General features: G+C 40.3%; 1 protein-coding gene across 1 annotated transcript in view; it reads left to right on the top strand.

The window, feature by feature from the left end:
- The window catches only part of rngtt (RNA guanylyltransferase and 5'-phosphatase), a 67,631-nt gene that overhangs the window by 39,510 nt on the left and 12,769 nt on the right, over positions 1 to 15,352 (top strand). Inside the window, exons 12-13 of the mRNA XM_056581496.1 lie at positions 4,253 to 4,321; positions 14,619 to 14,719. Of these exons, the coding sequence (XP_056437471.1) occupies positions 4,253 to 4,321; positions 14,619 to 14,719 (170 nt within the window). The remainder of the gene's footprint in view (positions 1 to 4,252; positions 4,322 to 14,618; positions 14,720 to 15,352) is intronic.

Below are 15,352 nucleotides of genomic sequence, written 5' to 3'. Positions count from 1 at the left end.
CAAATAATCTCACAACGGTAAAGGGAAATTACATTGCATTTGGGTGGATGTTTGCATTCTGCAATAAATCATTCTGAAGCAGGGGGTGAAAGGACAATCAGCGGTCTCTCCTCAGTGGTCTCAGACAGGCCTGTCTAGCGGCTTTACCTGAAGAGGAGAGGTTTTCAGAGGAGAGGCTGCCAGGCAAACTTCCTGCGTTGCTTACTGTGACAGCCAACACAAACATTGGTGCTGGCTGCATGCATATAAACAGCCATCATGTATTCATTGGATGAAACGCTAAAACTGCACCAGTAAACTTAAACAAAGTTAAGGAGTTTCTGCATTGAAATCTGCTTTGTTTTTCTCATTGTTGTGTCAGTTCTCAAAAAATAATAGAAGGGGGGGGGGGGGGGATTTACTTGTCTTGCGTCTGTGATTTATTTCATGGTTTTGGCTCTGGCTTTGGCAGCAACAAAAGCCACGGTACGATTCACGGCTCACTATTCTATAGGCCGTGTGCAATGAGCCTCCGACATAAAAATGGATGAGGCAGGAAAATTGCCCCCATTATATCATCCTCAACATTTATTCCCTCCCTTCTGGTGGGAAGAAGGGCCACTCATTGCTATGCAGTGTTTGGGCTCGTAGGCGTTTTTCACCTGCCTGCCTGATGTCTGTAGCTCCCTCTGCTCCCTAAGGGACCTTGGGAAGTGTGTTCTCTTAATAAGGGTCTGTGTATTCGCCTTCCACATGACCCCTACATTACTGACCAACCGCCTCATTTGTCCTTTTCCAAACGGGCTTTCATATGAAAGAAGTGTCTTGGCTTATCACTGCACACTTCGACATCTGTAGAAGATGTGTGTCTCTTCGCAGCCTAATAACTCTCTCCCGAGCTTCCTGGGTGCACGGAGAAATGGTGGGTGGATGTTGTGAGATGGCAGGGGAACTGAAATGGAACTCCATCTCTCTGCCTACTCTCCATCGCCTCGTGAAGCCGTAGTTCTTTTAAGTTTGGCTCTCAGCCTTCTCTATGTCAGCGAGATCGTCAAGCTTTCATGTGTGAAATGCTTTGACTCATTGATCATTATTGAAAATGATGTTGTGATGGCTTCTTTTGGATAAAGGACTCACTCGGATGCCGGAGTCCTTGTTCCTAAATTCTTCATTTTCTACTTGATTTCACCATAGTTGGTTGATAGGCATAAAACTACTGATTGATATTGACTTGAGCTAAAAAAAAAAAAATCTTGATACCTTACTTACATGGTGGCCAAAGGATAAATAAAATGTTTATAACGGTTGTTTTTGTTAAGAGTCTTCGGCCTCATCAAAAGGATGGGCTGAAGATCTATGGGCTCTTAACAACTACCAGCTTGTTGTATGAGGGTCTGTTATCCCCTCTGTTATGTTGAACCATTTATCTACTCCTGACACTTTGTTCAGTTAAAGGTCCCTGCCACCAAAATCCCCAAAAAACACAGGTTTCATAATTAATTTGTTCATTCAAGGGTGAAGGGCTATCAAAAAACCTTAGAAACATGACAATCATTTTTTACCCAAATGCAAAAATGGGTGGCAAGGCCCCCCGCCCCCACCCAAAACACAAAGTTTAGTTTTTGTACGGTACATGTGTACGTGCATGTCTAACACACAAGTAAACATTAACAGTGAATGGTGTCCAGATTGTCAATAGGAAAACAAATGGTCTATCTGTAATTATTGTTGAGTTTATCATCATAAGTAGCAATCATTTAATCAATTGCTGCTACCTCAATAAGTCACATTTGCATACGCCAGCTACATTGCTAATCGGAAAGGTGTTTAATATCCACTGATGCTTACGGACATTTCATGAATTTTATAGTTAAAGCATGAAATATAAACAATGGCAAGGACTTTAATGAAAGAGTAAATTCAGTTATGTCACATATTGCCAATATTTCCCCCTGAGTTGTTATTGTGGTAAATAAACCACAAGGCTTTAACACATTCTTGACTATATGCATGGATCACAAGCATGTCTGAAAAATGCGGAATGATTCTGCTCTTGGGCTTCTACTTCTAAGTGGAATTTCTTAAAGATCCAGTGAGCCCACTGATTCAGAAGGAATTCGAACACTGTGTGATTTAAGAAAATGCGAGTAAAATATGAGAATTTTAGGAAAGAGGGGGGCGTCTTATTCCAATGGTTACGATCCAAGGCGTGTTACGCCAGACTCCCTCGGTAAAGGTACTCGGAAAAGAACGCCACCTTTGTTTGCAGCGAGTGAAACGTTTGTATTGCTTAAGGCGGGAGAACATAGGATTTTACTAATTTTTTCCCTATATTGGGTACTTATTTCAGTAACAGTGATAAAATGGCATGTATTCATGATATGTTTAAGATCATAAAGGACAAATGACCATGTTTAAAACAAAGAAAATGTGATTTTGGGTTCAATGGCTCTTTAAGGTTGCAATGGAGCTCCACCTGGCCCTAGTCTTTTCCTGTGAGGGTTGAGTTGGTATTTGCTGCCAGCTTCCTTATTTCCAAACGTTCCCTCTGTTTACAGGGCTGGTCATCTCCCTCTGTCACACTGCCAAATGTCAGCTCATTTGAAATGGTTTGAAGAATAAAGTTCAGGGGCTTTGTGGCATTTGGCCGGTGCTATTTTATGAATGTTACCAAAAGAGGATATGGAGAAGTTCTTAGGGCCTGAGATATGCTTCTACCTTGTGTAATTTGTCTGTGATCGTCTGGCATAAATGCGTTGCTCTCTGCCTTTTTTCGTCTCAATGGGCTGAGTAGGTTACCTGATCTTTACTCTAGTGCACATTTGCATTAGTGTTCCACATTATTGACTGAAGCCATTTCCTGCCTGCCAAACCTGTGTCTCATTTCAACATGGAGCCTATAGAAAATATCAGTTACTGTGTTTCTACCCAAAGGAAATCTAAGATGAGGAGAGGGAGAACTATTTTCCCGTGTGTGTTGGCGTGATACTTCAACATGTCTCTGTATCATGGGATGAGTCATCCCCTTCATCCCTGCTCAGTGCCTGCACCAGAGACTAGTATTAACTGATCCTTGGATTGCTGCTCATCTTTACTGTTGACAGAACGGTTCATTTCTCAGATTTTTACTTACCATTACTTACTTGTTGCCTCCAGCACTGCAATCACGCATTCCTCACAGGGAAGAATAAAATTGGTCTCTGACCATGACTTTTAACTGGTAAAGTTGAGGACAAATATCCTAGCAATTTTCTTTTCTCCTTTTATGACTTGAATCTTTTTTGTTAACCTGTTAAAATAAATAATCAATAAATTCTTTGGCTGAATTGGATGCTTGTCGAAAGCCATGTGTAATTTACTTCTCTTCTCGCAGAGGACAATAATGACCATATTTGATCATTTTCTTCATGTATAATGATTTTCATTGTTATTTAGTTTAATATTTAATAATATTAAATAATAATAGTAATAATCGTTTAATAATGGTTTTGGCAAAGGAAATGACTGTTAACTGTTCAAATCAGAAAGAGAATGATACAAAGAAAATACACTGTGCACTGTGTGCATGCTTTCTGAGCGCACAAAAGATGCGTAATAAACCATATTTCTGGGATCCTGCTGCACGTCAACCCTGTCATTGAAATAGGATCAACGTCAGAATATTTGTTCTCAAATATTCTCTGAATTTCCAGGAACTGTCCTGGTTGTATTATCATCACAGCTGTCCCTCTGTGGCTGTTGTAAACCTGTAATTAAATGCAATTTCACAGGACAAAATTCCGGCTATTTCTCCTGAGAACGGTGCAATATGGCACGGCTGGTTTGGTTCCCCTGCAGCAGCAGTTATTTCGGTCATTGGTAATGAATGAGCCAAACACCCTCTGATTATTGCAATCATAACGAATCCCCCAATGCCGGATGAGCAATTGCAGTCTTGTCTGTCAAAACACTGCATTGATGTTTCTGCCATGCTTGAATCAATTAAAAGAGGTCATTGTCCGGTTATGGGTCCTGGCAAATTAAATGGATCAGGCCAGGTATCAAAATATTTTCTTTAATCTCTGCGGGATGCGTTTGGCCCCAAAGCTTTCAGTGTGGAAACTCGATCCATAAATGGCTTTTAGAGTTCCAGGTATGAGAAGTGCTTGCCAACGTACTAAATAGATGTACTCAACCAGATTTTCAGCCATGCTTTATTGACCTTTGTTTTTTGCTTTATGTATTTGTTTTGGTATAAGTTAACCTCTGTTGTTTTTCTATTCTTATTTTTCAGTTACTGGAAGGCAGCTTCACTTCGCAGGTCAGCCACGAGGTTGATGGTCTCATCTTCCAGCCATGTGGGGTATGTTATCTTTTTGCTTTTCGGGGTCATCACAGTCAAAACTAGCTAACTAAGTGCATAATTGGATGTTAAAATTCAAATGATCATAGAATATGTAGTTGTTGACACTCTTGCTCCTTGTTCTTATCTGCTGATATAAAGAAATCAATTGAGATACAGGGCAGTGCTGGGGATCATCTAAAGCCAAACCTGAACCCCTAAGGTCATTCTTGGGTACATGGGAGGTTCTGGTTGTTTAGCTTGATTGGAGCCGCCCTCCTCAGTGTCAGGATAACAGCTTGCCACCGCCACCCACTGTTTGTTTGTCCCACTCTGTGGTCACCTTCACTCGCTCTCCAATGTGGTGCATGAGACGCACATGGCCTGGTTGTTTTCCTCAGAGAAAGGAAGGTCCTTCTGTGTTAGAATATCAATGTGCTTGGGTGTCTGAGGTGTTTCTTCTTTTCTTTCTTACTATTTTTTCTTGCAAACTTAGAGGTTGTTTTCGAAGATTCCTCTTCGAACACTAAATCTTTTGAATAACGTACTTTCTTTTCCAAACAACTTATTGCTCATCCTTTCCTATAACTGACATTAGCACATTTCTAATGTCAAGACTGAACAATGACAAAACGCAAGGCTGCCCCTAAAGAGACCTTCCTCATTCAGTTTTCGGGTCTGGGAAACACTTTGAATTCCTTGTAAAGTGCAATGTCGTCGTAGATCATGAGTGTCCCATGAACGTTTTATTCTGGTCCATGTATAAATACTGTATGTACATATTCACTAGTTGGTGAACTGCTATCAATAAGAAATGGCACAGGATTCAATTGAATATGGGCACTTTTTTTAACAACAGCAAATTGAAAATAACCAATTGAGATGACGTAGGTTTAATGTAAGCCTCTTTCTTCTACTATTCCCACCCTAACCCTCACTTCAAAATCCCACTGGCCATTATGGCTTGGAGTCTGGCTCAGTTAGTATCCGTTGCCCTGTAGGCAACCTGAAGACCGTGAGATTTTGCAATGGCTTATGGCAATTAATACTAATCTGCAGATCAAATGGGCGACTGCAGATCTTTGAGTGACGGATGTTTATTTAAGCCAGCATATACTGAAGAGGAAATACAGTGGGTCACCTGGCAGTGTGTTCAGAGTCCTGCTGTTTTAGTGCCCCAATCAAGTTATAAAGTAATGCTGCGCGGATGGAACGGCTATGTTTACGTTTGCGAATTCCAATTACCAAAGAACTATGCCTTTCAGCATCTCATTCAAGGAATACATGCTTGTTTAAATGCCGCACAAAAGTTTGACGAGAGGTTTATTGCAATGTTCATCTATATTTATTCTATATACTGTAAAACCAACCACGGAACAATGAGACGACATGATGTTAACCACATAGTCGATAAATATTATTATATACAATATTGGGAGACCTCATATCTGCCCCTTGAGTTGCTCACACCCGGACATAAACAAGTTCCCATTGGCAGACCCAGCCATGCACCACGGAGGGTTAGGGAAATTGACAATATCGAACAATTGGCTTCATGCTGTTCATGCTTCAGTAAGATTATCTTTCTTTGGATTATTGGAGCAGTTCATTCTATTTGTTTGACTTTATTCTTTATTCATCATCTCCAGCCTAATTATGAACATGATTACTGGGCTCATTAAGAATTCATACCATACATTTTTGCGTAAAGAGACCAAGAGTTTCATAAATGCATACTTTCCTTTTTGATTGAGTGTTCGAAATCGTGACTCAGCCTCTCACTTGCATGGTAATGGTAGTGCTAGTGTGACCCCAGCTGTTTGAAAAACCTGCTTTCTTTTGTTTGTTACATTCTGAGATGAATTGTTGATTATTGCTGGTTGTGTTCTTGTTGTACTTGATGCGTCAATTAACGCTAAGCTTTCAGTCATGGCAATGATTGATTACGTGCCTATCGCAGAATGGTGATTAAGGAAAATCCTCTGCTCTAGCGATGACAGAATTCACCTAGGCAATTCATTTACACCGGCTAATGCCTTTTTACACAGTCAATTAAAGCCACTTGGCAATAGCCCAGTGGTGGTAGAAGTGTAATAAACGTTCAATTTAAACATAATGCAGATGTGTAATTAGTAGTATCTGTGTAGCTTTTGTATTTCAATATTTTGGTGACTTGTACAAGGTGTATAAAAAAAACTATATTCTATTAATAATAAACCCAAGTCAAGAACACTATAAGTAGGGCTGATTGATTGCGGGAAATAATTGAATTGCGATATTTTGACCATTATTTTTCCTTATGTTGGTATTATTCACAAAAAAATAAATAACTAAATCATTTTTTTAGTATGACCAACACAACATTGGAAGCAGTCAACATAAAAAGTTGTCTATCCTTTAGCCAGGCCTAAAGGATTTATATCATAAACTTCTTAATTAATTATTGAATGTAAAATAAAAAAATTTAAAAAAATATCGATCTGATTTCCAGTCAGTCAAAGTATCAACAAATCACTTTTTTCTATTACATCGCGATTTCAATTTGAATTTGATTAATCGTTCAGCCCTAACTGTGTAATTTAAAAGTGTAATTTACTGCAGAGAGTAAAAGGATAAAGATACGACTTTAACAGAGAAAGAACAAAAGGAATTGATACGCACAAGTCTACGTGCCAATATTTCTTATCCAAGCCCTCTTTATCTACAAATCAGAGGCATTTCCTTACCTTCCATCAACCGGTTGTGTAACATTAATATTTGTATTGATTGCCATGGCCTCTTGCGAACATCACAGGAGAACTCAGTGTTGTTTTTTTTCCAAGCCAAATAATCAGAACCTAGACAAGGCATTTCACGAAGGCCTTGATCAATATTGCCAAAAATTGGCTTGAGAGCTTTGTGCTAAGCTAACATGGAGATTATGAAGGACAGGCACGTCAAACATCTCATACGTTTACTCCCCAACTAATTTGATGCTGGAGGGTGTGAGAGCTTAAAATAAAATAAAAAACTTCATAAAAATATTTTAATGATACATTGTCCTTTTGCATGAATTTAGACTGACATGATTAGTTGTCTCTAGTCGGTTTGACCCTTTGAATGGCTTCCGCCAGTAGGACTACAGTAAAGCCCCTAAACTAGCAGCAACCCTATTTGTATTGTGTTTGAACTTTGTTCTGTTTTCTCTCTTTATATTTTCGAAATCAGATAATTTACAAAGCAATTACCAAAGAGGTTATACTTACAGCGTGATCCATCAGGTCCGGGAAAGCTCCAAAAGAAAATTGACTAACAATGAAATGAGCAGATGCATGGATTATAGCGCTGCTGTCTGCCCCACCACCACATCACAATTGAAACGCTACAACCACCCCATTGATGTGTCACTTAACTCAATCAATGTGCCAACACTAGCTGCTCAATTGCTTCTGAAATATGCTGGTGGTTGCTGCTTTTCAAATATATACATTTATATACATCTAATTTTTTTAGCATTTTCTGGGTTGCTCCATTGCACTGCTTCACCAACCTGGGCACAACTTATTTATAGCTTAATTTTCTACTGGGCCTCAATGTAAAAACGGTAGACCACCCTAGATCAAAAGCTAGGGTGGCCTTGAAGTCACCATCCTTAATGTATACACTTGTGTACTGTATATATTAGTGGTCAATTCTTCACGTAGAGTCAGGCACCTTGTTCCGAAAATGTATGTTCTGTGTTATTGCAATGGCATGAAAGCAACAAGGTCAAAGGGAGGCTATTGATAACTGTACTGTGTTTAGCCATCCACAGTGACTTGCTGGTTATGCATGCCAATTTGCAGAAAGCCATTTAGGAAGGGGGGAGGGGTCTCATCAATGAGCCTTTTTCCAGCAGTTGCAGTGGCAGTGAACTCGTACCCGAAGATGAGCAGAATCTTTAAGGTTGTGTGATGGGGAAGCCAGGTTATGTCATGCAATAGCTTTTTTAGTCTTTTTCATTGTCAGACGTGTGTTTGGGAGCTTAGGTGAGCTTATACGCCTCGGCAAGCTGGTCAGTTTCAATCAAACTCTGGAGCACGGATCCCACTACACTTTTCGAGCAAAGTAAATGAAAAAAAAAACACCTTCAATAATCAATTCCTTGAACTCGGGTTTGACTTTCCTTTTAGACGGATATTAATACCTCATGAGTCAACAACACCTGCGGATATGCTTGTCAACAAGGCCATTTTGCATTGCTTCTCTGTTAACTGTAGATTAAGAAAAAACCCTCTTGGCTCTCTGGCTCCCTGCAGGCCCCCAGGGGCACATCATCCTCCCCCCCCCCCCCAGCCCTCAGGGGGACGGCTGTACCTCCATTCCTCTCTCCTGGTGTCCCAGACTAGGTGTACAACCTTTAAAGATGTAGAGGATACCATTACATTCACAAGAAAAAAACAAAAAAAATCACAATCTTTGATTATGATGAATGATCTACGGATCATCAACACTACGGATGTTTAAAATCACTTGAGCATTCTTTAAATAGAGGTTCTGTTGTATTTTCCCCACGACATTATTTTGTCGCATACATTTTTGTCCATTTCAATTATCTAATTTTATAAAAGAAGTAGAGAAAAGCCTCTACTATAATTTTTTGGTTGTTTGTTTCCACTTTCAATTTCCCAACACTAGCTTCTCAATTGCCTCTTGAAATTGGCTGGTGTTTGTTTTGTCTGCTGTGTGCTGCTTTTCACATATATTTTATTTTATTTTCTTTCTTTAAATTTGTAGGTTGCTCAGTTGCACTGCTTAAACCAACCTGGGCAAAACTTTATCCATAACTTACTCTTTCTAGGGCCTCATTGTGAAACCTTTAGAACAAAAGTTGCAAACAATATAAGTATGTTGAGGAATCTCTTATGGAAAGATTGTATAAATTCTATAATGAGTGTGTGAACGGCTTCCTCAGTCATTCCTTGAAGGCCTCATCCTCAATGTTCAGATACTAGTGGTCAATGCTTCACGTAGTCACACACATTGTTCGACAACATTTAGGTTTCGTTGTTGCATGGCTTGAAGGCAACAAGCCATTGATTACATTGTAAAAATCAAAGAATGGAATTGATGCAGGTGTTATTAATCACTGCACTTACATCCCATGGAATAGTGCTGGAAGTCGACGTTGGCGTTACAAGCAAACGTTTACTTTTTTTGATTTCATGGTGTGCAAGGATGTGTGGTTGTATCCCAACTGTTTAGTTTTGGCCAACTTTCTAAAAGAGAGAGCTTATTTAACGTTTCCAAAACTCCCCTCACTCCATCATAATCCGCCTCATCCGCCAACAGCCAGTTGCTACACTAGCTTATCCGGTGTAATTGAAACCTCTGAATACATTGGATATTTTGTTGAAAGGCTCCTCTTCTCTAGGCTTACACGATTATATAGGAATATGGAGTATAGTCGCACCGCGGCCATTTTCGCATTGTTTATTTTCCACACGTCTGCTGTGAAAGCACTTTAAGCCAACAATTTTCTCTTTTGTTATGTTTCGAAAACTGCTTTGCATAGAAAAAATAATGCACCAATGTCCCTTTTTGAGAGTGAGACCAGACACACGGTGTAGCAACGGCTTTATGGTTTCAAAACGTAGACGTTTAATAGCGCTTTCAATAGTGGGACGAGGGATAGTGCATCCATCAACTCATCGTAACTGTTTTACTACCCCGTTCTGATGATTTTGATGATGAAACAACACAATCACCCATCTAATCCTCTCATCTCATTGGAGGGAGTTAAGCTCATCAACTACTCTGTGTTTATACGCTTGGGTGTTAATAGTACAATTTTCATAATCATGAGTGGCATTATAAGTATAAATTATTGTGAATTATCTTAAGGAAAGAGAGCAAATGTGGATGCAAGTTGAGGAAAGTGAATGTTACTCATACTGACTGTTAAGTGACTTCATAGTGATTAACAAACAGGATTGACTGAAATTAAATGGAAAGTGGTGGTGTTCAAACAGACAAACTGGCCAGTTTGCGACTAAACACCAGGCGACACATCTGGCCTTTAAGTGTGCAGGGTGCTCTATCTGAACAGTACAACCTTTCCCACATGCCCCCAATACACAGCTGCCTACATTGGGTCAGAAACACAATGTGAAGGACTATGTTAGTACCTAGTGTCTGTAATTATTTGTTATCTATAATATGGATTGTGAGGTATGATGCACATTGTATGACATTGAGGGGCAAGGGAAACTCCTGTCCATATTAAACAAACGGCCCATACAGCGCAATGCCGATATTGTTCCCTGTCCATAATTGCTGTTGGTGAACATACATAAGAGTTTGTGTATATCAGGGCCTCAAGTATATCCCAGCTTTCAGTCAAGGCCCCCAAATACTATATAAGGAGGTGTTCCGCCCAATCTCTCAAGCCTCTTTCATAGAAACGCCACCAAAGGCCAAGGTGGAGCTTTAATTCCTCCATCAGAAATCTATTAAAAGGAAACCCAAACGTGGGATAAAATAACAGTATGCTGTTAACGCGTTGCCCACCAAAGCCTGCCGTTTGACAGTGACTTCTGACTGAAATCCAACAGTATAATATTTAGAACACACATAGAACACATTTATTTATTTCATTTAAATGTTAATTATGTGAATTAATAATATTGGCCCAAACAACCATTTTCCTTTTTTCCAATTCTCCAGAGCATTTTGTGTGTACTTAAAGCTTGGCAAACACTCCATGACTTTTTCCACGACTTTTCAGATCCTTGGCATCGGAGGCCATTTAACATTTATCTATCTTGATTCCCCTGGTGGGTTCCCTGGACCAATCAGTTAAGGGATGCCCTGATTGGTTTGAAATAAGCCAGTAGTGGTCTAAAATATGAATCGTCACATACAGAGGTAGGCAGCCCTTCAGATATGTCTGTTATGGCACCATTGGCAAGACACGAGACAAGATTATTGCCTGTAATTAGCCAACATGTTTGGCAACTTTTATTTTCCCGTCATCACATCATTTGTGCAGACATGTCGTGCCATGAAGACTGATCTATGTTTGATTTTGATTCGTGGTTGTAATGGGGTTCCACATCATTAGTTTGCAAATTACTAGTGTACATTATTATATTCCACAGTATGTGTGGGTCCTGCCTAAATGAGAATGTTCTTGAGAGGACAATTTAAACACAAAAACACATCATCAAACAGAAAGGAGCTTGGTTGGATGGATGGACATATATCTGTATTAAGGATCAGTTTTTCTACTTCATTAATGAAAACATTGTTCTGCATGCGAATGCTTACCTGAAAAGACAAACAGAAATTAGGTAAAGCAGGAGGAAGACAAAGGGTTGTTGGGTGGTATGTCTGCGTGACATCTCTGCAAGCTTTATTAATTTAGCAGGCAGTAAACAAGCTGTTATCATATAACGTTCACTGAGGGCAGCATTCCATGTTATCTGTTGTGTCGCATCAATTTCTTAAGTTATCTTTTTCATGTTAAAGAAGGTATATTAAAGGTTTCATACAGGTTGTATGATTGAACTGTGCTCATTCAAAGATAGTTGTTGGACTTAAAACAGTTATTTTTATATTGAAGATTTCTATGTTTCCCTGGCCGAATAGAGGGTGTTCATTTCAATGCAAAATAAACAAACAGTAAAAAAAAATCATTAGCTATTTGCAAATTTATTTGTAACCATGGCCCCAGAAATTTCCCAATCGGTCGAGCCTGACATTGAATGGAGTCGGACATGGCTGGCACGCTGGGCACCAAAGGGCTAGCCAGTCATTGAGTGTCAATCTACCTTGAACATCTTGAATATACTATCCAGAGGTTTGTTTGAATGTGTACTATTATCCCATGAAAATTAGAAATGTATTTTCAAACACGTTAGAGTGGAGTGTATCTACATAGGGAACAGGTCCTCTTCCACAGAGTCCGCCATGATGATACTCCATGTTTCTACAGTAGTCCAGAATGGACAAACGGCTCTGGAGAGAATGGGATTTCCTTAGTTGCAACCTCAAGCTAGATACCACTAAGTACTGCACCTTTAAGTTCCTTCCGGTTATGAAAGTGCACAGAACAATACACAAAATCCACTTAGGGAAATCTGCAATAGTTTGTTTTGTGTGTAACCCTGCTTTTAAAGTATATTTCTGATCGTCTTTTATTCAAAACACTTTTAATTGCCTCGTTGTTTTTATCCACTGTCTTAGATGAGCTAGAAATGCAAAATAAGTCAAATATGCCAAGGTTCAGGTGTCTCTCCCATTACTTGCTTGCCTTTATCCAAGATGCAGGCAAGTGGAATGTTGTGAATGTTCTGTACTCCCACGTCCTCAAGAGAAATATTTTTTTTGGAGAGTAAAGAGGTATAACATCAAAGAATGTTGACCTCTTGTGTTGCACCAAAGCTGTCTGTGCTGAATAGCCTTTGTAAGGCAGGAGTATTTCAAAAGGCCCTTGAAGGCCATCTCCCACTCATGCAGCTCCATCAGGAACAAAGGAGTTGGCTTATTTTGCATCTCTCTACATTTGAGTGGAGAAGTCAATTTCTCGCTGATTAAATCTGTAATAGGTATTTTTCTGAAGTAACAGCAAGGCCATTATTAACTTTAATTTTAAGTGAATTGGTTTGACTTTTTTAAAAGACAACGAATTAGTTCCGAATTAGGAGGTCAATTTAAGAGTTTAAGAAGTTAGAACAATGTAATTTATACCACAAGCTTTACAATCGAAGAATGGATTTATCATTTATTGCTCAAATAGGTCTTATTTATTAATTCCCCATAATCCACAACATTTAAGAAAGGGTTAGGTACCGAACTCAAAACTCGAACCCCTTCCTTTAGGCCGCCCTGCTAAACACCTCCAACCAAACACGGGAATGGCTCCCTAGCTTTAGCAACAGGTGTGCCTAGCCTTGTGTAGGAGGATTCTGGGAGCGGTGTGTGCACGGGCCACGCAGGTAGCCTGCTAGGTAGGTGTAGAGTAGCTAGGCCATCCGGCAATTTTTGTGCGGGTCAAATGCTCAGCTTCGACGGGCTGGTTACAGGCATGCTACAGCCAGAGATACCAGATCTATATTTTTGTCTGAGCATTTGATTTATTAATACCAGACGGACAGCATGGTATGAGAATTTCACCAATTATGATAAAGAATGCTTCTAAAATACATTGCTTACCCTATCGTAAGCATATCAAATACGTGGGCAAAAATATCTGAAGTATTTGACTGAAAGATATAGGCGTATGTATACATTTGATTTTAGAACAAAATAAATACATACTGACAGCCTGTTTGGTGGCATAGTTGAGTTGGTAGCACGGGTGGCGGTGAAAAGAGATTATTATACAAACAGTGCTTCCTCTTTTGGCCACAGCTTCCATTTTGTTTTAGTATAGACTGGGGTATATTTGAGGATCAGGACTTTGTTTGTTTCTCACTCTGATCCTCATATCCGTATTTGTTATTCTTTGTAGATTTTGTGGTTCAGCAAGGCTATTTGTGATTAAGTGTGAGTGTGTGTGTGCGTGCGTGCGTGTGCATAAAGAGCATGTGGATTGTCAACATGGAACCTGCAGTCAGTCATGTTGCTGCATGACAATGTTCTCGAGAGCCTGCACACATCCCCTCTCAGTAGACTTCACTGTTACCCGGGGCAACCTGACGGAGATGGCATTCGCTCGTCTATGCCCGCCCCCTCCCTCCGAGCCTCTCCGTGGCTCACGTTCCAGTGCACTTGTTCCATGTCCTCTTCAAATGTCACATATGCATAAATGATGAGCATGATTAAGGCAAGCATGTTGCGGGGGTACATGCTTACTCTATCGCCGTGGTGAGACACACAAACATGGCGTTGTGGTGTTGTGTTTATCAGGAGGCTATGACGACTTTGTATAGTCTGATATTAATCTCTTCCCCCCCCTTTGTCATTGGACTTAAGTGTAATATACAATTACATGTCGTTCCGTATGTTTTGTTTGGATTGTAAAGCACTGAATTGTACCGTCTTTCTTCAATCGTATCTGTATTCACTTCAATGATGTTATTTTCCTGCGCGCGTTTGCTTTTTGACTCTCAGGAAATTGTGAACGTAACATCACTAATCTTTCTCCATCCACAAATAATCAAATCAAGCCCATAATGGCACCGGCAGACTGGGCCAAATGGCATTTTACGTTTGCATCCTATTAACCCTGTGCCTGGGGGGGGGGATAGGTTTTCACTCCACGTTAATAAGTACAGCTCCCGCTCAGGCGTGCGCTCCCGGCTGCACGGTGAGGTGGAAGGCCCCCTGACGGACTCCTCTGCTTGTTCTCTTACAGAGATACAAGGCCGGCCGCTGTGACGACATCCTCAAGTGGAAGCCTCCCAGCCACAACTCGGTGGACTTTCGCCTCAAGATCACCAAGGTCGGCGGAGAGGGGTGAGTCTCACTGTTGCCGGGCAAACTAAAAGTGGGGTTCTTAACAGCGTCGATTCTCAGTGTAGTGAAAGCCCTCGAAGCGCCTCCATTCAGTCCCCAGGTTCTCCACCGTTAGAACCTGATGAATGGCTGTCAGAGCGTGCTAGAGTGTGTGTGTATCCGCAGGCGTGTACTGTTTGTGCGGACGTGTCGTGTCTGCCAAACAGACAGGACCTCCGAGCTGTGTTCACCAAGGGTAACGCATCGCGTGCGCGTCAATATGCGTGTGACATTTACATTCAGCTTAAAGTGAAAGTGAACTCCCTGTTTCTGCTCGATTTCGACCACTATACCGATTAAAAAAATGTGTATATCTTTTGTTTATTTTTTGGTGTTTGCATAATTCAGGTCCCCAGTGTCTTTTGTTTTGATACAGCATTAATAATGAAAGAGGATTTATTGTGAAATAATGCCACCACCACTTCAACGCACTCCATTTCTCAGCCCTTTCTCAGCCCTCAGTCAGTTTTGAACAAAAATGTATCAACACCTAACTTAGATCTAATTAGACACAAGAAATACAACCCTATAACACGACATTGGTCCTGGGCCCCGTGCGCATTACTTGTGCCAGCAGAAACAAGCTAAATGGTG

This window comes from Gadus chalcogrammus, chromosome 21 (genome assembly GCF_026213295.1).
Source record: "Gadus chalcogrammus isolate NIFS_2021 chromosome 21, NIFS_Gcha_1.0, whole genome shotgun sequence".
Classification (NCBI taxonomy): Eukaryota; Metazoa; Chordata; class Actinopteri; order Gadiformes; family Gadidae; genus Gadus; species Gadus chalcogrammus.
This window is presented reverse-complemented; position numbering and strand designations above follow the sequence as displayed.